Source organism: Chlamydomonas reinhardtii, chromosome 8 (assembly GCF_000002595.2).
Source record: "Chlamydomonas reinhardtii strain CC-503 cw92 mt+ chromosome 8, whole genome shotgun sequence".
NCBI classification, from domain to species: Eukaryota; Viridiplantae; Chlorophyta; class Chlorophyceae; order Chlamydomonadales; family Chlamydomonadaceae; genus Chlamydomonas; species Chlamydomonas reinhardtii.
The window spans coordinates 3,830,084-3,853,431 of record NC_057011.1 but is presented as its reverse complement, the minus strand read 5'-3'; the positions used below and the strand labels follow the sequence as shown (position 1 = coordinate 3,853,431).

The following is a 23,348-nucleotide window of genomic DNA, read 5'->3' as shown; positions in this document are numbered from 1 at the left end:
ACCCGGTTACATACTGAGCATACTTGAAGAGCAGAACCGACACGCAGAGTTCAGGAGTGTGGCAAACTACGCTAGAGGGTTTTCCTAAACATCGCGCACAGTAGGTGCCAAAATGTCAAGCAGCATTCTTCACAAGCATTCGCGTTGCCAAGCGTCAGTTTCGCGACAGCGAGGGCGTCTTTACGGTCTCGGTCCGAGAAGTCGCCGAACGAGCGTTGCTGTGCAAGCGAGTGGTCTTTTTCCTGTGTCACTGTTCCCCAGGTAAGGATCCTGCAGTAAGCGACTTGTTTTGGGGGACCGAACGAGACGCTTTCTGTGCTGACGGTTCCCTGGCCTTTCGACCCAACCATCTTTCCTTGCGCGCAGCACCAAGATACTCATGCCGACTGGGACTGGTGCTTTACATGGTAAGCATGCAGCAATGCCACTGGGGGTCAAGAAGGGCCCAGGACTGTTGCGGGTTATTAAAACCCCAATTAGCGCGGGCCCGCTGGCCACTAGCTGCTCGCTGCTGCTGTGCACGTCAGGTCACAGGCCACGTGTGTTATCAAAGACCAGCTGTTGATATCCTTGATACACCTGTCAGCTCGACGCCTTGCAGTTGCCGCGGTCAGGCCAAGCCTGTCCCTGGGCGCGGCCACGCCTTCGCACCGTCCGCGTCTGCCCGTCTCCCGCCTCCCACACACCTGCTCCCACACTGTACGGCGCTTCCAGGCCAGCGACTGCGACCAGCTGAACGCAATCGCTACCCACTTCCATGCCCTAACCCTCTCGCCTTCACCGCCCCTTGTATCTTTTTGCCGCCTCGTGCAGTCTACGAGCCTCGCTACCTGCAGATGTTTGACGAGCTAGCAGCCAAGCAGCAGCAACAAGGCAACAGCGGTGGACCCAGCAGCTCTGCATCCGGCAGTGGAACCAGCATTGGCGGCGCATTCAGTGGCAGCGGTGGCGTCAACGTGGCCGCACTGGCGGGCGTTCGCTTCGGCCACGTGCACGCAGGGGCCGTGCCACGCGGGGAGGGCCTGGTGCCGGCCGATGACCCCGTGCCGTACGTGGGAGGTGAGCCGTACGCGGGCGTGTGTGTGTGTGTGTGCGTGTCCCGAGAGGGCAAAGAGAAGGGTTGCATCCAGCTCGGCGCCCGGCCGGCCTGACTGACCAGCCGGCCGACCAAGGCAGACGGGCACTGACTCGACCTGCGATGCAGGGGTGTTTGCACTCGGGACAGTTCGGGCGGGCCGCGCGCTTCGTAAACTCGCTCCGTACCCGGAATGATTGATGTATCCTTCTTCTGCCTCCCGCCTCCACGTGCTGCCTCGCCCCCCTGCCGCCCTCCCTCCCTCCCTCCAGTCCTGGCCACGGTCAAGTCTGCCGCCCGCCGGCCCGACGGCACGCTGCTGCTGGAGTACGAGGGCGGCCGCCGCATCCGGCTGCTCAGCGTGTGGCAGTCCGAGCCGTACATGGTGGGTGGAGGGAGGAAGTGGGGAGGGGAGGGGAGGCACAGGCTGCGCTCAGATCCACACATGCACATGCACACAGTCCTGCGTGGTTCTCCCCCTTGTGCTCTGTGACATGCACACACAAAAACACACACACACTCGCACACATGCAGGTTGCTGCCGCTTGCCACCTGACCGACGCCTCCGAGGGCAGTGACGAGGACGTGGTGGACATGCTGGAGTGGGAGCTGTACAGCCAGCTGCAGGTAGGTGAATGCTGGGGGGGGTTGTAGATACCAGCCCAAACGAAACCAAATCCAATGTTTGGGGGGGTTGTGAACACCAGCTCAAGGAGTTGGGGAGTGGGGGTTTATGTGCCCGGGCCCAATACAAGGGGGCGTAGTCCAGGTGGAGGGGGAGGAAAAGGGGGAGGAGGGGGAGGACACTGCCGGACAACAGGATGCTAGGGCGCGCCAAGTATGAGCTGTCGTCTTCGCGTGCCCCCGCACCGCCAACCCGACACGACTCAAAACCCAACCCCAACCCGAACCCCAACCTGACGCGACACGGCTTGCAGGAGGTGGGCCGGCTCAGTCGGCAGTTGACCACAGACGACAGCGCACCGCTGAAGCTGCCGGACAGCGTACCCAGGTGGGTGGAGAGAGGCGGGCACGGGAGGGGAGAGGTGAAGGTAGGGGTCGAGGGGGAGGCGGAAGTGTGGAGAGGGAGACGTGTTGGTTATGTTAGGAGGAAGGAAAAGGGCGGGGGGTGCGAGGATGTTTGGAAAAGCGGCACAGGATGCACTGATGACTGAGCGGCCGTCAGGTGGCGGGCGTGGTGGGAGGTTGGGTTGGGGGTGGAAGAGGAGGGGTCAGGGGAGTCAGGGGAGGCTTTCTTGGGGCTTGGCGTTTAGGTTGGGAGGTATGCTGGGTAGGGCATGGCAGGCGGCATGGCGTGAGTGGAATCATCCCGCAGTCGGCGGGTGGTTCAAAGTGTTTTGGGGTCAGGGCACCTTCCGGACGCAGGCGTGTGGGACGTTGGAGGGTAGGCGCGGAATGCCAACGGTGATTTGCGCGCGTCGCCTCACCGGCTCACAGTGAACCCGGTGCCCCCCGCCCGCACAAAGCTACTGCCACCGCCGTCGCCGCCACCTGCTGCAACTCCTCACCCTCCCCCGCCCCCAAACTCGCAACACACGCAACCCCCTGACCTACCGCTCCTGCTCCACCCGCACAGGTACGCGCCGCCCTCGCGGCCTGCCCGCCGCGGCCCGCGCACGCTGGCGGAGCACCTGACGGCCGTCGGCCACCCCGCCGGCGCCTCCATCTCCATGTGGCAGCGCTTCGGCAGTGTGTACGGCGGAGGGAGGGCGGCGCGCGAGCCCGTAGACGACCCCTACTCGGTAGGAGGGAGAGGGGAGGGAAGGGGGGCGTGCTCCAGGCATGCGGGTTAGGTTGGCGGCGGCGGTAGTGAACAAGCTTCCCTGCCGGAAGAATGGCAGTGAAAGACGAGCGCTCGCGTGAGAGTGCCTGCCGTCGCCGCCGTCGCGGTGCCGTGGCGATGACGAAAGCCCTTTGCCTGTAGCGTCTGGTGATTCGCGCTGACTGATGTGTGCCTTCCCGTGCTCGCTGTGCCGTAGCGGTGACGAAAGACCTTTACCTGTAGCGCCCGGTGATTCGCGCCAACTGCTGATGTGTGCCTTCCCGTGTTGCAGGTGCTGAGCGAGCGGCTAGGCAAGGACACTCGCCAGGTGCGGGCCAGGGTCAGGGGTCAGGGGTCAGGAGTCAGGAGTCAGGAGCCAGGGGTCAGGGGCCAGGAGCCTGGAGCCAGGGGCCAGGGGTCAGGAGCCAGGGGTCAGGAGTCAGGAGTCAGGAGCCAGGGGCCAGGAGCCTGGAGCCTGGAGCCAGGGGCCAGGGGTCAGGAGCCAGGGACTGGGACTGGGACTGGGACTGGGACTGGGACTGGGACTGGGACTGGGACTGGGACTGGGACTGGGGGCCCGATCTGTCAGGGCCCAGGGCCAGCGGGCAACGGCAGTCAGTCGATGCAAGGGGAGGCGGCCGCGACCTGCAGCGCGGGAGCGTGTCTCCAATGGCCTCGTTCCGCATGCCCATCCCGCGCCATAGCATGACTTTCAACTTGTGCTTAGTTCGTGGCATCACCGTTGCAACATTTTCTTCTCTCCATAGTCTGACCAAGCTGCTGCATCGCTGCTTCCAACACACATCCACACGCAGGAGCTCTTTTCCTTCGCCGCCGCCTGTATGCTGGAGCTGGGGCCGGCGGAGCGACTGGCGCTTCTCACATCCACGGACCGCGCCGCGCGGCTGCAGTGGGTGGCGGCGGCGGTGGCGCCGTTCCTCGAAGAGCAGCGCGCGCGGGCGTCAGTGGCGCGGGCACTCAAGGGCGCGCGCGCCTCCTCCGCGAGGGGCGAGGGGCCGGCGGTTGCTTAGACGTAGTCGATGTTAGCGCGGTGGGGCGGGGCTGCGTATGTAAAGGCTTACATGCGGGTGGTGGCGGCAGAGGTCGGCCGCGGCGCGTGGCGCCGTGCCTCGGCGGTGCGGCGCGTTCCTTTGCGTGTGCGCATGTGCGTGTGGGCTCCGTGCGCATGCCACGCCGTTTGCGCGTGCGACCCATCGGCTTGTTGCTATGCACTGGCGGACCTGCGCAATAGCAAGAAAGGACGACTCTTAGGATTCTGTGCGCGTTGCCTCGCCATCGCGGGCTCTGCCACGCCGTTGGAGATCGACGTTCGGGTGCTGCGCTACCTGGCCAATAGGCTGAGGGGAGTCCTGCGGGATTCGCCTCGCGGTCGGTAGGGGAACGCTGGAAGGCGAAGAACCTCAATCGTGTGGCAGAGCAGGGTGTCGAAACATATTTGATGCAGACGTGTTGAGATCGGTGGCGCTGATGGGCGCAACATTGCGCCAGGCGTGCACGTGGACGTGTCGGGACGAAGTGGGTGCAGCTGGGACGCGGCCCGAGCGGCACCAGTGGTGCTGGTGGCGGCGATGGCCACTAGAGGGCGCACCTGCTGCTGCTGTCGCAGGTGGGCGGCGCGAGGGCACGAGATTAAATAAACTTCTTGTTGAGATTGGGGGTTTTTGCAATGTGAGGCGCCATGCGTGGCGTCGTACGGTATCATGTGCCCCCGGTTGCAGTTTCCCCGGGTGCCCCCGGTGTCGGCGAGACGCGGTTGCGGCGGCTGGTGGGATGGATGGATGGATGGGTGGCGTGTATGGAAGAACATGGGCCCGCAAGTCCAAGTGGGGAGTGAGGCCCTTGTGGCAGTTTTGTTGAGGGTGCCCGCGGACGCGCAGTGGATGTAGGGGTTACGCATGGACGTGTACGGCCCACATGGCATGGTAGCGCTGGGAGTTTGGTGCGTGTTGGCGGTTGCCGGATTTTTTTGTCAGTAATTGGGCCGTAACGCGCCGCTTCATTGTCTTTAGAGGTCAAAGAAGGTTTGGGCAGGACCGGCAGGCACTCCAGACGCGGTTGTTTGTGGGATTCGTTTGGGTGTGAGGGACCTGCTGTCGCCTATGGGGGCTGGGCCGGGCGGGCTGCTCGGCGTCATCAAGGCAGAGCTGAGTGCTGTAACGTGTCAGGACGCGAGAAGACTGTGCGGCAGTCAGCCGTTAGACGCGTTTACTTTCACTGGGCGGGGCAAGCATGAATCAGTGACAGTGACCAGGGTACGCGGCGTATTCGCACTGCCACCGGAGCCAACTTGGCGCTGCAGTTGGTGAACCCGGGAAAGTCGCATTTCCGTTGAATGCATTCGCGAGGGTGAATTCCTCGCCGCGCAACGCCCTGCCCACGCCTGGCCCAGCTGACATCGGCAACTCTGCAGGAACACCCCTCGGGTCAGTGCATCAGCACTACGGGGGGTGACTCAGCACGCCGGGGGCCCTGACCCGTGCTCCCCTGGTGGTGGCTGCTGCTGCAACCTTAGTGCCAGTCACGGGCCGCCGCCCCGTCCCGCGTCGCTCCTGCCTCAAGGCCTCCGTTCGCTCCACACACACCTCTCTATAGCAAATTCACAGTGCAAGTAAAATGTTCACGACCAGCAAGCGCTGCGCCTTTTGCGACGGCCCGCTGCCATTTGGTATGTTTGTGTTCTGCTGCAATGAGTGCCAGCGCTGCTTCCACCGCGCGCGCGGCACCGCCCCCAGCGGCTGGTCCAAGCAGGAGTTCCGCGACCTATGCCGCGAGCAGCAGAAGATGCTGGATGACCATGAGCGCAAAGTGAATAAGGACAAGCGGCGGTGAGTGTTAGGTGCATTAGGTTAGCCGGCATGATTAGGGTCACCCTGAATGGCACGGATCGGAAATGTGCGCGCCACTTTGTAACTAGGCACACGAAAGGTGCGGAGGCACCGGGTTGAGTGGATAGTGTCAATAAGGCGCGGAGAGAGATGCAGCTGCAGAGCGCAGCTGTGCAGGCAGTGCTGTGACTCCAGACGAGCAGACGTTGTGTTGTAATGCTGAAGGTTGAGCGATTAAGCATGCTTCAAGCTCCATGGGGGGGGGGCGGAGTTGGGAATCAATGCAGGATCAGGTCTCGACTGCAAGCGGCCTGCTTCGTTAGTCGCAGCGGAAACAGGCAGAAGACAGCTGCTGTCGGTTGAGGGGGCAAAGTAGTGCAGATTAGAGGAACATTTGAAGCCTCATTACACGGGGCTGCCAGTACCGGGTGTGTTTGCCTACCCAGTCCATGGGCCACAACCTCCGGAGTCCGGACCAGTTCAGGTAGCCCGTCCGTACCACCACACACCACAGCCCAGCCCCTGATTGCACCACTCCCGCCTGAAAGCGACACGACACACACACGCGCAGCAGCAGCGCACAACCCTCGCCGGCTCGCCCTCTTGCTCAGCATTGGTATACACTACTTGAACACACTTTAGCATACTGCTACTACCGTATCACACAACCAAGACATGACGCCAGCTCTGGTGGACCGTCGATACGCGCCTTCACGTTGACTCAGCATGGGCCCACGTGGCCATCTCAGCAAGCCACGTGTAGCAGCACTCCTGATGCGCAACAGCCAGCGGTGGCGGCGCGCCCCGTTCTCACAGTCGCCAATGGAGGAAGGGTGGACAGGCTCAGGCGCCGGCTCAGTCACTATGTATTAAGACATGGCCCATCGACGCGCTCTCCAAGCCCACGTGAATGCTAATTAGACACATCAGATAGATGGGTGCGACATGCACACACGGTCCGCATGCGTCAAGCGGCGCCCGAACCAACAGCCCTGCGCTGGCATGCACAGACTGCCAGTCCCCTGTGCGTTTCCTCTGTTTATTCCCATTCATTTCCCAAAAATTGACCGCACACGCTCCAGGCTCATGGAGGGCGGACCCATGCCGACACCCGGCCCCGCAACCCCGCCGCCGCCCCCACCATGCAGCCGCCGCAGACTCCCCAAGCTGCCCAGACTCCCACCCAGAGCCGCCGCCAGCGCGCCTGCCCCGCCGCCCGCCCCCAGCCCGCCGCTGCCGCCTGCCCCGCCCACGCCTGCTGCTAGCGGCCCTTGCCCTCCTACTCCGCCGGCTCCTGCCCCGCCGCCGCCTCCACCGCCGCCGCCGGCTCGGGATGCGTCTGTGAACATGGCCCGTGTCCAGTGCTCCACCTCCTCAGGCTGCAAACAGAAGCAGGGGCGGAGTTCGGCACATTCAGACGGTGAACGATACCATCGATTTGCTTTGAAGGAGAGTTGAGCACGGTACAAAAGTCACAACGCCACGAGGTCACTGCGGGATAAGGGACTGCACTGCAAGCATCAGGGACAGAACGCAAAGCGCTCTTCGGTGCCGCACACCAACACCAACATCAGCACAGCCACACACACGCCACCCTCAAGCATCAGGGACAAACGCAAAGCGCTCTTTGGTGCCGCAAACCAACATCAACACCGCGACGCACGCGCTACACCCGCACCAACAGGCCAACACGCGCGCGCGCCCGCGCTCACCTGCGAGGGGGGCGGCGGCAGGAAGGGCGCCTGCACCACGTCCCACCCGTCCTCCTCCACCTCGCCGCCCTCGCTGCCGGAGCCGCCGCCGCCGTCCTCGCCTGGCCGGGAGGGAGATAGAGGGAGAGGGAGTTAACGTTGAACCAATCCCGTAAGGAAACCGTAGAGGGAGAGGGAGGAGGGAGAGGGAGGGAAGGAGACAGCAACTGTTGTATTATCAGCATGAGTGAGGACACACGCGGGTGTGTTAATGGCCACGGCAGGTGCTGCCACCTGCGTCTGATCTGGGCTGTGCCATGCATACTCAAACGCTCACAAGTGCAGCGACTCTCTGCATACCGTACACATGCATCACGTGTCAAAAGAATTGAGGTATCGGAGCTGAGCCACTCACCGTCATCGCCCCGCCGCCCCAGGAGCGTGTCCGTGTCAGGCCCGCCGTACAGTCCCCCCGCACCCCCGTAGTACCCGCCTCCGCCGCCCCCTCCAGCCCCCGGCCCAGCCGCCGCGCCGCGCACATCGCCGCCGCCGCCGCCCGCCGCCGCGGCCGCCGCCAGCGCCGCCGCCGCCGCCGTGAGTACGGCGTCGGTGCCGGGCTCCCGCCGTACGGTGGCACACAGCACTGCCAGCCAGCCCAGCGGCCCCCAGCCTGGAGGCAGCTGCAGACCCAGCGGCAGAACCTGCATGGCCGCGTGCGTGCGAACGTGCGGGTGTTATAAGAGGGAAACGACAACGGCGGCCCCGTGTGTGTGTGCAGGTGTATTAAGCTGCGTATGAGTATGTCTGAGACTCAGAGGGCATGGCTTGTGCGTGTGTGTGCGACTGCATTTCTTGTGTTGGGGCCGCCGCCGAGAGCAGGCAGCGGCGCGAGTGTTACAGAGTTCAGTGCGCCGCATCCTCATGCCCCATTGCCCAGTCACCTACCGACTGGACCTGAACCTTCAACTATTTCCTTCCAGCATGTACGGCTACCCCGTCCCTCCGGTTGTACGTGATAAGTGTTACTTGGGCTTGAACTCGACTACCTCCCTCCAATCCTCGTGCCTCTGCTTTCGTGTCTCAGGATATCGGAGAAACACCGCCCCGCTTGCCCTCCCCAAACCCCAAACTCCCCCCCATACACACACACACACACACACACACACACACACACACACACACACACACACACACACACACACACGCGCGCACACCTTGTCCCGCACGAAGCAGCCCAGGCTCCTCAGCAGCATGTCGTACGCCAGCCGCAGGTCCGTGTGCCGCTGCCGGGCCAACGCCTCGTCCTCGTGCTGGCTGCGGTTATAACCGTAACCGTAACCGCCAGAGGCGGCGGCGGCTGCGGCTGCGCCGCTGGCGGCGCCGCCAGACATGACGCGGCTGATGGCGCTGAGGGCGCCCGCCAGCGCGCCGCTGGCGCCGCCGCCGCCAGCGGCGGCGGGCGAGGGTGCGAATTGTTGAGGCGGCAGGCCGGGTGCACGCGGCCTGTGGCACGTGCGTCCGACACACCGCATGCAATCGTGTTTGGAGGGCGGTGGCAGGTAAGGCGGTCGCGTGTATGTTGCGTGCGTCCGTGTTGGATGGGGTTGGGTAGAGTGCCCGTGCCTGTGTGTCTCACGTGGTGGTTGCTGCGTGGCCCTGCCCCTGTGCGCCTGCACGCCGCCCTGCCCCTCCACGTGCTCCCCATCGACCGAGCGGCCTCCCCGAGCGGCCATCCTCCCCACCACCTCCTCCCCAGCCCGAAACGCACCTGCCGCCCAGCCCCGGCCCCGCCGCGCCGCCCCCGCTCAGCCCGCCGCCTCCTCCGCCCCCTGCCGCCGCCGCCGCCGCCGCCGCGCCCAGCCCGCCGCCCGGCCCTCCCTCCTCCATGAACAGCGGCAGGCGGGCGTTGGAGGAGGAGGGGCGGCGGTTCCAGAACGACTGCTGCTGCCACAGCACCGTGGTAGAGCCCTGGGGGCAGCAGGAGACAAGGGTGGTGGGGTTACATTTCATGATTAGCTAACGGCATGCAATCTTGGGGGGTGGGGTTACAATTAAGAAGAAGCGCAGTTGAAGCCAGGCACAATGGCACAGCACGGGGTGTCGCAGGAGGGTCGCAGGGGGTTGAAAAAATGGCTACGGTCAATCCGCGCAAGAGAAATCAGACGGCTAGGATCGCATGACTCATCCCTGTCCGCCGAACACACACACACACACACACACACACACACACACACACACACACACACACACACACACACACACACACACACACACACACACACGCACACACACACACACACACACACACACACACACGGCGGCGCAATCGCTCTCTCTCTCAGCCTCACCTGGAAGGCTCCCTCGTGCAGCAGCGGGCCGCCCAGGTAGGTGGCCAGCAGGTCCAGCAGCAGCAGCAGGTAGCCCAGGCAGGAGGAGGTGGACTGGGGGGGGCAAGGGGGGGAGGGGGAGGGAGGGAGGGAGGGGGAGGGAGGGTTGCAGATAGGGGAAGTTGTTAGGGGGTAGAGCAGAAGGGGGGCAGGGGGCAGGGGGCTGGCGGGGGTTGTATATACCAGCCCAAACTAAACCCAAACCCAATGCAGTAGAGCGGGGAGAGGGTGGGAACGTGGTGGGGGAGCCAGGGACCGACGCCGCCCTCCCCGTGGACAGCTCCGTCAGCAGCATCTCCGCTCCGGCATGTTTGGGAATGGAGTTGACTGTCCCTCCCGCTCACCGCCACTCCAGACCAGGCCTGCAGCGGCGAACGCGCGCATGCCCCCCCCCACCTCACACACACCCGCCACACGCCCACATACACGCATACGGTAAGCACGTGTACTTGATAAACACACACACACACATTCACACACACACACAATCACACACCTTCCCCGTTAGCACACGCCCTCTCCCCACCCCGCCACACGCTCTCTCCCGCTCACGTCCGGGCTCTGTGTCATGAGGCCGCACACCGAGGCCGCGTCCGGCAGCTTCATGTTACACAGCGTCACCTGCGGCAGGCAGGCAGGCAGGCAGGCGGCAGCAGGCGGCGGTAGGCAGGCAGCAGGCGGCGGCAGGCAGCAGGCGGCGGCGGCAGGCAGCGTTTGTTACTATCAGCATTGGGGGGCGGTGGCGCCATAACGGCGGCGGCAGGCGGTGGTGTTTGTTGTTGTCAGCAGCATTGGAAAGTGGTGGTGGCGCCATATCGGTGGCGGCGCGATGGCGGTGTGGGACTTGGTGCAGTGGGGTTTGAATCATTTGATGCTTAGCATTGATCAGAGTTGCTGTCGGCAGGATTGAAACACCAGCGTTCGACGTGGCATTGTGGGTGCGGAGGGTCCGCCCCACCACCTGCCGTCGCCCCTGTCCTGTCCTGCCATAGCCCCGGCCCTGGCCGCCGCGGCGGCCTCTCAGTCCTTCAACTGCCAGCAACACCCCCTCGCATGCGCCTCCCTCATACACACACAAAGCTGCAAGCAACCTCTGCTGCTTAAGTGCCCGCCACGCACCTGGATAGGCGAGGCGCCGCCGCCGCCGCCACTGCCGCTGCCGCCACTGCCGCCCGCCGCTCCTCCTCCTCCTCCTCCCCCTCCGCCTCCTCCCGCTCCCAGCGCCCCCAGGCTATTGCTGCTGCCCCCTCCTCCCCCTCCCCCTCCTCCTGCTCCCCCTCCTCCTCCTCCTGCTCCCTGCATGTTGTGCCGTATGGCCGCCACCCTCAGCGGCAGGGTGTCCAGCAGCGCCGCCAGCTTGGACCGCTGCTCCGCCAGCAGCATGGCGCACACGTGGCTGTGCGTCAGAGCCTGGAGGGTTTGGGGCGGGGGGGGGGGGGTTGTAAATACCAGCCCACGCATAACCAAAACCAACGAAAACGAGGGGAGTGCAGGCAGAGGCGTTAGTTGCAAGCGATAATACTTATGGGATGGGGGTTAGCAGTTCATGATTAGCTAAGATGCGAAGGCGTAGCCAGGAGCAGTAGTCGTGAAGGGGGGGGGTAGCCGTTCATGTGGAGAACTGAGTGAGTAAAGCACAAGTTTGAAGTGCGGTGGGGGGGCAGGAGAAAGAGGTGCGGGGATGCGGGGTACGAGGCAGGGGATGGACAGGAGGCATGCGTGCGTGTATGCGTGTGTGTCAGGGAGCACAAGCGAAGGAAACACACCCGTGTGCCGCCCCCCTCGCCCAGGCTTCGCCCCGCCACACCATGCCACCCCAAGCCACAGCAAAACCCGCGCCCCGCCCCCCACACCACGCCAGCGCAGCGCCCGCCCACCCGCACTCCACGCCACCCTTACCCTTACAACCCACCCCACCACTGCCCTCACCACCGCGCTCACCCCCGCCACCGCCACCACCTCGTCCCCCGTCCCCCTCCCTCACCTGGTACCGCAGCAGGGTGGGGTGGTGCGCCTGGTGCTCCGCCCGCCGCGCCGCCAGCTCGCCCGCCGCCCGCTCCGCCGCAGCCCGCCGCGCCGCGTTGGCAGCGCGCAGCCGGGCGGCCTCGCGCTTGGCTGCGTGGGTGGGCGACCGCGTGCGGTTGCGTGCGGTTGCGTGCGATTGTGTGTGATTGCGTGCTGATTGTGTGTGATTGCGTGCGAGTGCGTGCGATTGCATGCAATTGCGTGTGATTGCGTGCGATTGTGTGATATTGCGTGTGACTGCATGCGATTGCAAGCGAATGCATGTGTGTCAGGGAGAATCAGCACAAGGGCGAGCGCGCGTCTGAATCACCGTCACGCAGCAACAACCGTGAGGCTGGCGGCAGTCAGCGGTGCATGTGTGGCAAGTGCGCGTCGGTGCGTGTCTGTGTGTACCCAAACCGGTCCCCCGCCGCCGCCACTGCGCCTACGCGCCAGTGCCTGCGCCCGTGTCAGACCTGTCACTGTGCCACAAACACATCGCCCTTCCGACTCGGGCTCACCCGCCTCCAGCGCCCGCCCGGCCTGCTGCACCCGCTCCCGCGCCGCCGCCGCCGCAGTGGCCAGCTGCCGCCGCCGCACCTCCAAGTCCACTTGCGGCTGCTGCGGGGGTTGAGAGCGGCGGTGGTGGGGATTGGGGGGTTTGGGGTTTGGGGGCGTGGGGTTGGGGTGTGAGGGAACACGCAAAAGGAGAGCGGCTTGACACCGTGTGCGTGCAAACTGTGCGAAGATGCGGTGCGCCACTGTACTGTTGGGGAGAGGCTGTTGCGGACAACGTTGCGGACAACGGGCGTTATGGGAAGCCCAGCTTCGACACAAATGCTGACACGCACGCATTTGCGCACACACACGTGCACCGTCAACAGCACCAAGCGCGTCAAACTGCACCCGCCGTCAGGCGTGCCAGCATCATGCAGCCAGCGGGCACGGTTCAGGCAGGCAGGGCAGCGGCGCGCTGACAGACCGAGACAGTGGCCACGCCGCATCAGCTGCAATTCCATTGCTCGTTGTGGGATTTTCCTTGCTTTCGTTGTGAATCCGCGGCGTCAGGTGAAGCTCCCCACTAGCCTTCCCGCGCACACCCAGGCCCAGGCCCACCAGCAACCCCCTGCCTCGGCCTTCCCCCACCCAAACTCAGCCCCCTCTTCCCCTTGCAGCGCTTTAGCACGCACCCGATGTGTCAACAGCGTGTTTAGCCGTTCAAGCAGCGCGACACGCTTCTCGCCGAGCTCCACCAGCATCTTCCGCCGCTCAAAGAGCAGTGTGTTGTTGATGCAGGCCGGACATACCAGCGCTGCCTTATTGGAGCTGTCACAAACGGAGCAGCACACGCCCTGCCCCACCATCGCGACGGTGTATGCTCTGGTCGCCGCGAAGCTGCTTGAGCTGGGAATGCAGCTGGCACATACTCGCCAAAAGCAATTAGCTAGCTATGACTACGAGCATATGCTTTTGTATTGTCGCATTTGGGAAGCTGGAGTCGTGACAGTGAGGTAGGTCGGAGTCAGGGTTTGGACTCGGACACAATACTAGCAGGCTACGTTTCCGGTAAAGCAATGGCAACTGCGAGTAGCGCGGGAGCAGATTATATCGCAAGGGAAGCGGGAGAAACGAGCGCGTTCAAGGAAGAGCACACTCGGCAGTAGGAAACAGTAGTGCTTTCCTTTCGCTTCTTATTGCGTTCGTGATAATTCTTTGTTGGTATGATAGTACAGGATACAGCTCGGCAAAGCTGGGGCTTCATCTCATCTGGTGGACACGCCACGAACCTTGAACTTGAAGGCCACCTGTCCGCCGACGCCCGACGACAATCCCAAGATGGGAGGCGCCCCGTGCCCCGAGGATCACGCACCAACGCCACCCCTGAGTCAGTGCATCTATATTACACAGCCTCTATCCCGCAGGCATTGCACGTTAAACGCATGTCTCAGGCCAGGCGAGGTCGTGCCCACGGGAGCGCCCGGCCCCATTCACGGTCGGCCGAAGTGCCGCTCAGCACCGCTAATATACGTGTACAGTTGTATCAGGTACAATCAGACACATCCGTCTCACTATTGCAACCACCCCCACACACAGCAGTCTGCCCGCAAAGCATTGCCCACACCTGTGATGGCGCGAGGCTGCGAGGCGTACCGTGACTGCACCATAAAATGCTTTGAGCAACCACGTCCTTCCCTTGCACAGACAAACCAAGCTCACACCTTGCACCTGCCAGCAAACGTCCTGCCAACTCGTCTTCCGTCCCTCACGCATCAATCTTGCCATCCTGGTTCAGGACAGATTGGATATTACCGTATCGAATGTGCAAAAGAATGGAAATGGGTTGCGCGCGCCTCCGCCCAGTGGCTGCGTGGCACGCCCCAAAGCAAAATGTGCTCGTATGCCCTGACACCAAGCGGACACACAGAAACACACATGCCCTGTGGCAGCTCCTGAATCCAGTAAATGAGCCTGACTGCTGCTCGCCTCCCTCCATTTCTCCGCAGCAGCCCCAGCCACAGCCTCAGCACAGGCACTCCGCCCAGCAGCACCACCACTGCTCAGCAGAAGCGCACGCGCATAATGAAGACGTCTGTTCTGCCGGCGTGAACGCGCACAGCACTCGCAAGCACTGTATGTCTCATGCGGGCTGCCGCGACAGGCACCATCGTGCATCGTGGTCTCGCACAACTCAGCCTTTTTAATCATTAGGTCACCCATCTCAATGCTTTCGGTGTCCATCCCCGATCCACCTGCCTACCAACATCTAACCACTTCTGCAGTCGGAACATCCCTAAGCGAACGAGCGCAACGGTGCTGAAGCGCGCTGCGGTGGCCGCAAGTCGCCAACTGTCGTCAGCAGGCGATCCACAAGACACCACGACGCCCTCAGCTGCCACACAAGTTCCTGCCCCCTGCCCCTGCCCCTACCTACCAAATTTGAGATCTAATACAGCTAAACACCCACCAGACAACAAATCGATACGCATAGGCGCCTTTGACGCGCTGCCAGCCAGCCAGCGACCCACCAGCCAGCCAGTCATCCGCGTTCTGGCACGCACACATCAGCTAACACCCCCACGCCAAAAGCAGCTCCTACCCGTCGCCAGGTTTGTGACTGGCTTTGCACTCAACAAATTGCAACACCCATACAGATTTGAAAGACACGCACGAGTTCACAGCAGTATTGAGCGACAGAAGACCAACAATACAACGCAAAAAGTTTAAGGGAAAGACGGCTGTGGCAACGTGCAATTGGTAGGTTGCGAAGATCTCACGTGCGCAGGCCCCGTCCCACCCACTATCCACCACACTCCCGGCCCTGAATCGTCACGTGATGCTATATCAGCTGCAGGAAAGCCTACCACCAACCCAAAATGTGAGAGTTACGTAGCGGTGCCATCGGGGAAAAACCTGCTTCGTGCGCGCGCACGAATCTGCCTGTCCGCGCTGCAAGGCCCGCCGAAAGGCAGAGCGCGTGCGGCCATCCAGTCGTTGAAGCGTAAGAAAATACAGAGTCGATGCTTTCGGGTAACTCTTGAAGATACAGCCAGCGCTGGGCGGTCAGGATGAAGGAGCCGACCCAGATGGGGGGGGGGGGCTGCCGAGCGCCGGTGGTTGGTGCGGCTTTCGCCGGAAGCCCGCGGCTTCTGCCGTCGCAGGTCCGCGCGCCCCAATCCGCCATTGTACACTTCACCAGTTGCCCTCCTGCGTGCGCCCGAAACACAGCGAGCGGCATAGGAAGCGTTTCCACCTCAGAACGGTTGCAATGCAACGCTTTATCGAGAACGCGCTGGCCAAGCCCGCCTCCCTGCGCCTCACCTTCATGACCTTGGCCTTCTCGATAATGTACTTGCCCTCCTTGTACTTCTGGCTCTCCTCGAACGCGTGCTCTGCAGGGGCAAGTGGAGCGTTCGCTGTGCGTCAGCAGCGTCCGAGAGTCAGGCGACGACGCCGCAGACCCACTGCTACCCACATAAACTCACACGGTACTAAAATCTTACCATAGCGCCAGCCCAGAACGCTGCCGCACGAGGAGCACGAGATATCGGCGACAGTGTGCAGCCCGGTTATGAGCACCCGCTCTTCCTTCGGCCCCACGGTGACATTGATGGCCGAATTCACGAGGTAAGCACGGCCATGACGGCCCTGAAAGGCCTCTGCAAGCGTGGGCGGAGCGAAGCAGCGAGGTCAGCCGAGGAACCATGAAGGGCGCGGGCAAGGGTTCTTTTGCTTACTGCTGATGATGTCCTCGTGGTCCGCCGCGTGCGCCCTGCAATTGGCACAGCTGTAGACACGAGGCCCGCTCAGGTATTGCTTGAAGGGGCGGCCCATTTGTCGCTCTCGCTCACGACAGAAACCTCAGGAAAGGGCAGGCAGCTTTTTGGGGACCCCAATAGGAGTCTTGCAGTGTGTTGTGCAGCTATGAAGCGCTCGCTATGTTTGTATGCGCCGCTGGAGACTTCTCCAGTGGTTGCGCCCGCGGATCCGGCGAGGAATCGGGCGTTCGCTTGCGGACTGGTCGACTGACTCTTCGCTTTCGCTGCAACATCTGCCATCTGAACCGCACCTCGCGAGTTACGGATGCGCCTTAGCGCGGCGAAGTCGGGGTCGAGCTTGCTCGAGACCCATGGACCCGAGTGCGACATAAGTTGGCGTTGCGCCAGCGCCGCAGGAGCCAGCGGAGCAGCCAATTCACATCCGCGCGATATGGCGACAGTTGCAGGGAGCGAGGCAGCCGGACCCGCAACCCGAGAGGCCACAAAAAGGGAAAGCACGGGCACGCACGGCAGTAGCTAGCACGCAGATGCAGGACGTCGAACCCGGCTAAAGATGTACAGTTGTGCTTTGCTGGCATTCACATGGTTGTTGTGGTGAGTTCTTGGGGGCGCGGGGACTAAGGGGACAAAGGGAAAGCAGGAGCGGCTACCTGGCCTGTGAGCGTGATTGGCTGTAGCAAGGGGGAGGGCAGGGGCGTGGGGACCTACGGGCGGGTGGGTTCGCGCATTCTCCATATACCCCCTGGAGCACACGCGTTCAGACGCCTCCTACTTATTACCTTAATACGGCTGAAAACTGTATCGGGTTTTGGGATGGTCAGCCGGGTGGGTGAGTCACGCCTGTCCCTACCCAATCCCTCCGTTCGCACCTAACCCGCGGCCCGGCCTTCCACTTTCCTCGCGTTTCCAAAACACCCGCCTTTCCAAAGCCATTGCTTCCAGTCACCTAGCATCCCTCTCTACACTGAAAGAAAGAAATTGTAGCGTTTCATCAACGCCGCCACGCGCGAACACCACAGCTGAAGACAGCACCGACCCCCAAGCAGCCAGCCCCAAGAAGAACAAACAAAGCGCAGCGCGACACTCGACACTCGGCGCGTAGCAGAGAGCAATAATGGCTAGCACCGACACGCACACCAACACCAACAACCTCGCGCTGGCGGCCTCGCGCCTCGCCGGCGGCCGCGGCAGCGGCAGCGGAGGCACCGGCGATGGCGGCGACGCCAGCGGCGGCGGCCCCAGCTCCCGCGGCTGCCACTACCAGCTGCATGAGAGCACCCGGCAGCACGAGTGGCGCTGCCAGCTGGTGGGGGTGACCGACCCGGCGGCGCAGGTGGGCGGTGGTGCGGGTGGGGTGCGTGGGGACGTGGGGGACGTGGGGTGCGTGGGGGACCGGGGGGGTGGGGACGTGGGGTGGCATGGGGGACGGTCGGCACTGCGTTGTGAAAGCCAAGGCGCGAGTAGTGCGTGGGGAAGCAGGGGGCAGACGGGGAGGGGGCACTGTAACGCGGAGCTTCGGCAACCATGGCATGAATGCATTATATGTTTATTACTGTTGAAGCCTATGAGCAGATATGGTAGTGCGCGACAGGTGGCATGTCGGCGGGCGGGGTGGGCGTGGGAGGACAGGCCAGTTGCAGAGCTGCGTTCCGCAGCCATTCCCGCTAACGTCCCGCGTGAAGTCCCAACACACGCGCACACATATACCGCATCAATACACGGCCCCGCCTTCCCTCCTCCCTGCACGCAGGTCAAGGTGTGCATGACGGGCGGCTGCTCATCCACCTGGCCGGCAAGCAGGTCGAGTGAGTGGCGTGCATGGGTGTGCGTGGGTGTGCATGGGTGCAATCTCGTGCACGTACGGGGGGCGCGGGGGGGGGGGGAGGGGGCGGGTATGTGCCCGAGCCCAGCGAAGTAGGTCACAACAGTTAAGGAGTCATCGCCCAACTCACGTATGTGTGTGTGTGTGTGGGGGGGGGGGTGTAGATACCAGCCCAAACTAAACCAGAACCATTGCGACAGAGCGGGGGGGGGGGGTCAAGTGGGGGGCGGGGGGCGCGACGGTATGTGCGTGTGGGGTTCACGCTGGGGGCTTCCGGGCTGCGTCCCACAACACCCCCTGCCATACGGCCTTAATCTCCCTTGCACGTCTGTGCGCATTACCCCGAACCCGAACGAACCCGCGCCCTTCGCATCCCCTTGCAACACCAATTGCTCCCCCCCTACCTCCTCCTCCCCCCTGCTCCTCCCCTCCTGCCCCTCCTGCCCCTCCTGCCCCTCCTGCCCCTCCCCCCCTCCTCCCCCCCCCCCACACACAGGCGCCTTGACCTGCCCCCCACGGCCTACACGGGTGATGCCCGGGCCGCCTACCAGCGCGGCTGCGTCACCGTCACCTGCTCAGCAAAGGTGAGGGCGGGCAGCAAGTGGGCAGCTGGGTGGTTGGGTGGGGGTTGGTAGTGGTGGTGGGGTGGGGTTGATGGGGTTGTAGATGCAACCCCCGCGGAACTGGGGGGGGGGGGCGGTGTGGGGTGGGGGAGGGACATGTACGGTATGAGAGAGGGGTGAAGGTGGGGATGAGCCTGGCTGGAGTCTGACTCGCGGGTGGGTGGGTGCAGCAGCAGCTGGCTGTGGCAGCAGCACCCGAGCGACCCCGCGTCGCTGGGTGGCCGACTCCTCACTCGCTCTGCCCCCCCCTGCAGTCCGTCCGTCCGTCCACCCCTTCACACACCCCACACCCCACATGCCCCGACCCCACGTACCCGACCCCACACTGCACCCCACAAACCCCCACAACCCACCCCCAAAACACACGCCACGCCACGCCACGCCACGCCACGCCACGCTTCCCCCTCCAGGACCCCTCCGCCCCCGCCATGGTGGAGAAGGCCCTGCTGGACCCCGACCGGCCGCACCCGCGCGAGCTGCCCCTCACGCTGCCCGGTGCGCCCACCGCCGCCTCGCCCGCCGCCGGCGGCGGCACCGGCGCCGCCGCCGCCGCACGCATGGGCGTGTCGGGCCTGGGGGCGGCGGTGGGCGTGCCCAACCGGCCCGACCCCACCGGGTGCGTTGTGTGTACCGACACGCGTGTGTGTATGTGTGTGTGTGTGCGTGTGTGTATGTTTGTGTGTGTGTGTGTGTGCGTGTGTGTGTATGTGGTTTTAGGGGCGGGGATCAGGGAGTATGGGTGTGTACCAAGCAATACGTGCGTTGGTATTTCGGGGTTCAGGGTTATGGCTGTCAAAACCCTTGTCCAAACGTGTCCAAACTTATCCAACAACACAGACACGCACACACGTACTCCCTTACCCTGCCGCTCACACGCAGGCACGGCCAGCCCGCCCCCGCCGCCGCCGAGTACGGCTCCCGCAATGCTGAGCTGTACGGGCGGCCGGGGGTGGCGGCTGTCATGCCGGCGGCGGCCATTGGGTCGGTCACAGCCGCCGACATGCCCGTGCTCACCAACCCCGTGAGTCATCAGCGGCGGGCCTCATTCGTCAATCATGCATACGTGCTTTGACAGACACCGAACACAACCCATCACCATCCCCACACTTCGCTTGTGCGCCCGCGCCTTCCCCGCCGTTCCCCCACACCCCACACCCCACCCCACACCCAACTCCCAACACCCCACACCCCACACCCCACACCCCACACCCCACACCCCACACCCCACACCCCACACCCCACACCCCACACCCCACACCCAACGCCCCACACCCAACGCCCCACACCCCACACCCCACACCCCACACCCCACACCCAACGCCCCACACCCAACGCCCCACACCCAACGCCTCACCCCACACCCCACACCCCACACCCCACACCCCACACCCCACACCCCACACCCCACACCCAACACCCCACACCCAAAACCCCACACCCCACAGGGCGGCGCGCTGGAGGCGCCCGACAACTGCGAGACAGTGGTGCTGGACCCGGCGGGCAGCGACACGTGCCTCATCATGCCGGGCGGCGGCGGCGGCGGCGGCGGCGGCGGCGGCGGAGGCGGCGGAGGCGGCGGCGGCGACAGTGGCGGCCGCAGTGGCGGCAGTGGAGGTGGCGGCGGTGAGGAGCAGGCTGCTGCTGCGGGGTGCCGCCTGGGGTTCACGGGCGTGCTGCTGGGTCACGTGGCCCACGGCGCCGCCTCCACGCCCGCCCAACACCTGGCCGACACACAGGCGGTGGACCAGGTGGGGGCGGGTGTGTGGGTGGGAGGGAGGGTGGGGGCTCGGGAGAGTGTGTGTGTATGTGTGAATGTGGCCCATCTTATGAAGTCTTGCGCGCCTCGCCCCGCCATCGCTGGTTCTGCCACGCCTATGGGGGAGCAGCCATTGGTCAGACACACAAAGCGCACAGAACCCACATTTGCGTGAACCCGCATTCGCGTGACACAGCTGGCGATGGCGACCCATGCGAGGGTTAGTTACCGGCATGTGACGTTTTTGGTGGGCGCTTGTCGCGCTTGCCCCTCCTGCCACCCTTCCCTCCCTTTCCCCCTCTCCAACCTTCCCTCCTCCTTCGCCACCCCTTCCCCCTCCCCCTTGCCCTTCCCCCCATTCAAACCCACCCCCCCACCCACCGCAGCTGTCCTCTCGACTGGGCCGTGCGGAGCTGGCGCCCGCCGGAACCACTGTGGTGCGTGGCAGCCGCGACAAGGTGCGGGGTGGTAGTGGTGGTGGTGGTGATGACGCATGTTGGTAGAGATACGGGAGCGTGTGCGTTTGCAGTCCTGGCTGTCGTGTGGATGCGGTTCAAGACACCTATAACCAAAGGCTCAAGACTAGACAGCATGCAGAAGGAACTCCTGTACTGGATGCGACATGCCGTACCTCGGCCTAGGCCACATACAAGCGCCACCAGCGCAAGGAAGGCCTCGGTCCAAATCGCCCAAGCCTCCTCCCGTTTATTGTCACGCCACCTTGCATCCCCCCTCCCCTCGCCCGGGGCCCCCACGCACTTCTGGTCTGTGATCTTGGTTTCTTTGGGATTGGATTAAACTACGTACCCCCACCCCCCCCCACACACACACACACACACGCACACACAGGTGGTGGAGAAGGAGTACGGCAGCTACGGCGGCGGCGGCGGAAGTGACGCGGGCGGCGGCGCGCCCGACCAGCAGTACACACGCAAGACGTGAGCCAGCTCGTGTTTCGTTTGCGTTGCACTTGCTTGCAGCGTACGAGCCGTCAAGACGGCGGGCTTGGCCCGAAGTCCTGACTTCCGTCCCGGCAAAAGCAGCTGCCCCGAAATCCCCGCCTCTCCCACACCTAATCTTTGCACCCACGCCCCACACGCACCCAATTACCCACGTCTAGCGTTGCTCTACTTCACACACACACACACACACACACACACACACACACACACACATGATGCACACACACACACACACATACACATACGCACAGACACACACGCGCACACAAATTCTCTCCCTCTCCCCCGCCCCCCTTATTATATCACTCCGCAGTGTGGACTTCACGGAGGAGAAGGTGGGTCTGGCCACTCGGCCGCTGGAGGCGCGCGACTGCTACGCCACCTGCGAGCGCGGCCCCGAGCCCTACAGCACCGTCAAGGCCCAGAACCAGCAGGTGAGTGAGTGGGGAGGAGGAGGGAGGGAGGGAGGGAGGGAGGAGGGGGGGAGAGGCAGGGAAGGCGGTTGTTTATACCAAGCTGAACTAAGGGGGAGGGAGCGAGGGAGGGAGGGAGGCAGAGGGAAGGAGGAGGCAGGGGGGGGGGTCATGTGCCCGCGCCCAATGAAAGTGGAGGAGGAGGCAGGGGGGGGCGCCGGCAGGGGAAACCATTTGGGGAGGAGGGGAGGAGGGGGAGGGAGAGGGCGGGGGCGAAGAGGAGGGGGGAATCCGTCCTTGAGGGGAGGTTTACGTCGGCATCCACCCAGCGGGCACGCCTCTTATTGCCGCTGTCGCTGCCGATGCACCCCGCAGGCGGGTGTGGAGTGCGACATGTGCCGCTGCGCGCCGTGCCAGGTGTGTGCGTGTGTATGTGCGTGTGTGTTGTGTGTGTGTGTGTGTGTGTGTGTGTGTGTGTGTGTGTGTGTGTGTGTGTGTGTGTGTTGGGGGGGGGATGGAGGGCAGACTCCGCCTTGGATTTGTGTGCGTGCGTGTGGCGTGTTCCGTTCCCAAGTGGCTATTCTGGCTGCTGAGACTCGGCTCCTTGCCAGCTATTGAACCTCGATTGACATCTCGCCCCCCCAAAACACGCACACACACACACACACACACACACACACACACACACACACACACACACACCTCCCCTCGGCTCGCAGTGTGACAAGGTGTCCAAGGGCTACCCATACGAGGTAGGGCGTGGCGTGGCCGTGCGTGCTGCTATAAACACGGTACATAGGGGGCGCCAGCAGGGTGAAAGCGTGTGTGCTTGATGTTCACGTCCCACCCAGTCCCACCTCCTCTCCCTTCCCCTATAAAATTCACCGCACGCCATGCCGCATGTCCGCCTCCCTCTGCGTTTATCACCTACCTCGCTCAGCTGACGGCTCTGGAGCAGAAGCGCAGCGGCAAGCCCAGCCTGCACACCCCCCACAAGGCCGTCACGGGCACCAACGCCCACCCCGCGCACGACTACAAGGTAGGGCGGGGGAACCGAGGGCAGGCAGGCGGCCGTGCTTTTGCGGTTGTGCGGTCGTGTGTGCACGCGTGTGTTCAGAAACGCCCATCACGCATTCCTCCGCCACTTCCCACCACACGCCCGCCCGCCATTTCACACACGCCCCCTGCGCCCCCCGAGCTCTACCGGTTCGTTCCGGGTTGGCAACCCTCCTGGTTTACTTTGCGAGGACTTCAAAAAGAACTCCCTCCCCCGCCCATCGTCACGCACTTCTTCGCCACCTCCCACCACATGCCGCCAACTCTGCCTCAACCCTGTCCCATTGCACGCCACACGCCGCCTCCCGCCACCTCACACACGCACGCCCCCCTGCCGCCCCCCCCCCCGCCCCACACTCGCCCGCTCCACAGCTGCACAGCAAGCCGCGCTCGGAGCAGCACGTGTCGGTGGGCAACCGCACCCGCGAGTGGACCGGCAACGTCACCATGGTGTGTGAGACATACAGTTAATGCGGTCATGCGGTCAACTGAGGTACAGCAAACACAATCGTACTGTACACATGAACTGACGCAGCGGCGCAGGAGGCCCCCCCACGTGCCGCACAGCGGCGCAGCAGTGTCCCAGCGGCAGCGGCTGCAGCACCGGCGGCGGAGCAGGAGAGCGAGGAGGGTAGCGAGCGGGGGAGCGGGGC

General features: G+C 63.9%; 5 protein-coding genes across 5 annotated transcripts in view; 3 read left to right on the top strand and 2 right to left on the bottom strand.

The window, feature by feature from the left end:
* The first annotated feature begins 9 nt into the window (after nt 1-9).
* On the top strand, nt 10-5,051 carry CHLRE_08g377700v5 (uncharacterized protein). Its single transcript, XM_001694201.2, has 9 exons — nt 10-261; nt 367-407; nt 814-1,059; nt 1,348-1,460; nt 1,610-1,702; nt 2,014-2,087; nt 2,673-2,838; nt 3,151-3,186; nt 3,674-5,051. Exons 2-9 carry the CDS (start codon nt 380-382, stop codon nt 3,887-3,889), a joined length of 972 nt encoding a protein of 323 aa, XP_001694253.1. The 5' UTR covers nt 10-261; nt 367-379; the 3' UTR covers nt 3,890-5,051.
* Nucleotides 5,052-5,229: 178 nt separating this feature from the next.
* CHLRE_08g377650v5 (uncharacterized protein) lies at nt 5,230-5,933 on the top strand. Its single transcript, XM_043065203.1, has one exon. The coding sequence runs from the start codon at nt 5,493-5,495 to the stop codon at nt 5,706-5,708; it is 216 nt and encodes a 71-aa protein (XP_042922204.1). The 5' UTR covers nt 5,230-5,492; the 3' UTR covers nt 5,709-5,933.
* Nucleotides 5,934-6,097: 164 nt separating this feature from the next.
* Nucleotides 6,098-13,549, bottom strand: CHLRE_08g377600v5 (uncharacterized protein). The gene is made up of 11 exons (XM_043065202.1): nt 12,977-13,549; nt 12,308-12,407; nt 11,767-11,897; nt 10,902-11,192; nt 10,335-10,403; nt 9,744-9,836; nt 9,164-9,363; nt 8,610-8,898; nt 7,811-8,096; nt 7,417-7,517; nt 6,098-7,083 (listed from the first exon to the last, which is right to left on the bottom strand). Exons 1-11 carry the CDS (start codon nt 13,148-13,150, stop codon nt 6,754-6,756), a joined length of 2,064 nt encoding a protein of 687 aa, XP_042922203.1. The 5' UTR covers nt 13,151-13,549; the 3' UTR covers nt 6,098-6,753.
* Nucleotides 13,550-13,674: 125 nt separating this feature from the next.
* On the bottom strand, nt 13,675-16,299 carry CHLRE_08g377550v5 (uncharacterized protein). The gene is made up of 4 exons (XM_001694320.2): nt 16,022-16,299; nt 15,788-15,943; nt 15,606-15,676; nt 13,675-15,491 (listed from the first exon to the last, which is right to left on the bottom strand). The coding sequence occupies exons 1-4, from the start codon at nt 16,116-16,118 to the stop codon at nt 15,477-15,479; spliced, it is 339 nt and encodes a 112-aa protein (XP_001694372.1). The 5' UTR covers nt 16,119-16,299; the 3' UTR covers nt 13,675-15,476.
* A 130-nt stretch (nt 16,300-16,429) lies between these two features.
* CHLRE_08g377500v5 (uncharacterized protein) overlaps nt 16,430-23,348 on the top strand; it is an 8,976-nt gene continuing 2,057 nt past the window's right edge. The window contains exons 1-14 of the mRNA XM_043065201.1: nt 16,430-17,277; nt 17,349-17,396; nt 17,814-17,868; nt 18,382-18,469; nt 18,919-19,124; nt 19,388-19,529; nt 19,954-20,256; nt 20,651-20,722; nt 21,114-21,202; nt 21,540-21,660; nt 22,015-22,056; nt 22,359-22,391; nt 22,580-22,678; nt 23,068-23,145. Of these exons, the coding sequence (XP_042922202.1) occupies nt 17,178-17,277; nt 17,349-17,396; nt 17,814-17,868; nt 18,382-18,469; nt 18,919-19,124; nt 19,388-19,529; nt 19,954-20,256; nt 20,651-20,722; nt 21,114-21,202; nt 21,540-21,660; nt 22,015-22,056; nt 22,359-22,391; nt 22,580-22,678; nt 23,068-23,145 (1,476 nt within the window). The 5' untranslated portion in view covers nt 16,430-17,177. The remainder of the gene's footprint in view (nt 17,278-17,348; nt 17,397-17,813; nt 17,869-18,381; nt 18,470-18,918; nt 19,125-19,387; nt 19,530-19,953; nt 20,257-20,650; nt 20,723-21,113; nt 21,203-21,539; nt 21,661-22,014; nt 22,057-22,358; nt 22,392-22,579; nt 22,679-23,067; nt 23,146-23,348) is intronic.

Coding starts and splice junctions, on each gene's coding strand:
- CHLRE_08g377550v5 (XM_001694320.2), bottom strand. CDS start 16,118: ATGGGCCGCCCCTTCAAGCAATACCTGAGCGGGCCTCGTGTCTACAGC. Junction 15,944..16,021: donor CCACGAGGACATCATCAGCA/GTAAGCAAAAGA, acceptor CCACGCTTGCAG/AGGCCTTTCAGGGCCGTCAT. Junction 15,677..15,787: donor CGTTCTGGGCTGGCGCTATG/GTAAGATTTTAG, acceptor TTGCCCCTGCAG/AGCACGCGTTCGAGGAGAGC.
- CHLRE_08g377650v5 (XM_043065203.1), top strand. CDS start 5,493: ATGTTCACGACCAGCAAGCGCTGCGCCTTTTGCGACGGCCCGCTGCCA.
- CHLRE_08g377700v5 (XM_001694201.2), top strand. CDS start 380: ATGCCGACTGGGACTGGTGCTTTACATG. Junction 408..813: donor TGGGACTGGTGCTTTACATG/GTAAGCATGCAG, acceptor CGCCTCGTGCAG/TCTACGAGCCTCGCTACCTG. Junction 1,060..1,347: donor CCCCGTGCCGTACGTGGGAG/GTGAGCCGTACG, acceptor CCCTCCCTCCAG/TCCTGGCCACGGTCAAGTCT.
- CHLRE_08g377600v5 (XM_043065202.1), bottom strand. CDS start 13,150: ATGGTGGGGCAGGGCGTGTGCTGCTCCGTTTGTGACAGCTCCAATAAG. Junction 9,364..9,743: donor TGCACGAGGGAGCCTTCCAG/GTGAGGCTGAGA, acceptor TGCTGCCCCCAG/GGCTCTACCACGGTGCTGTG. Junction 7,084..7,416: donor TGCCGCCGCCCCCCTCGCAG/GTGAGCGCGGGC, acceptor TTCTGTTTGCAG/CCTGAGGAGGTGGAGCACTG.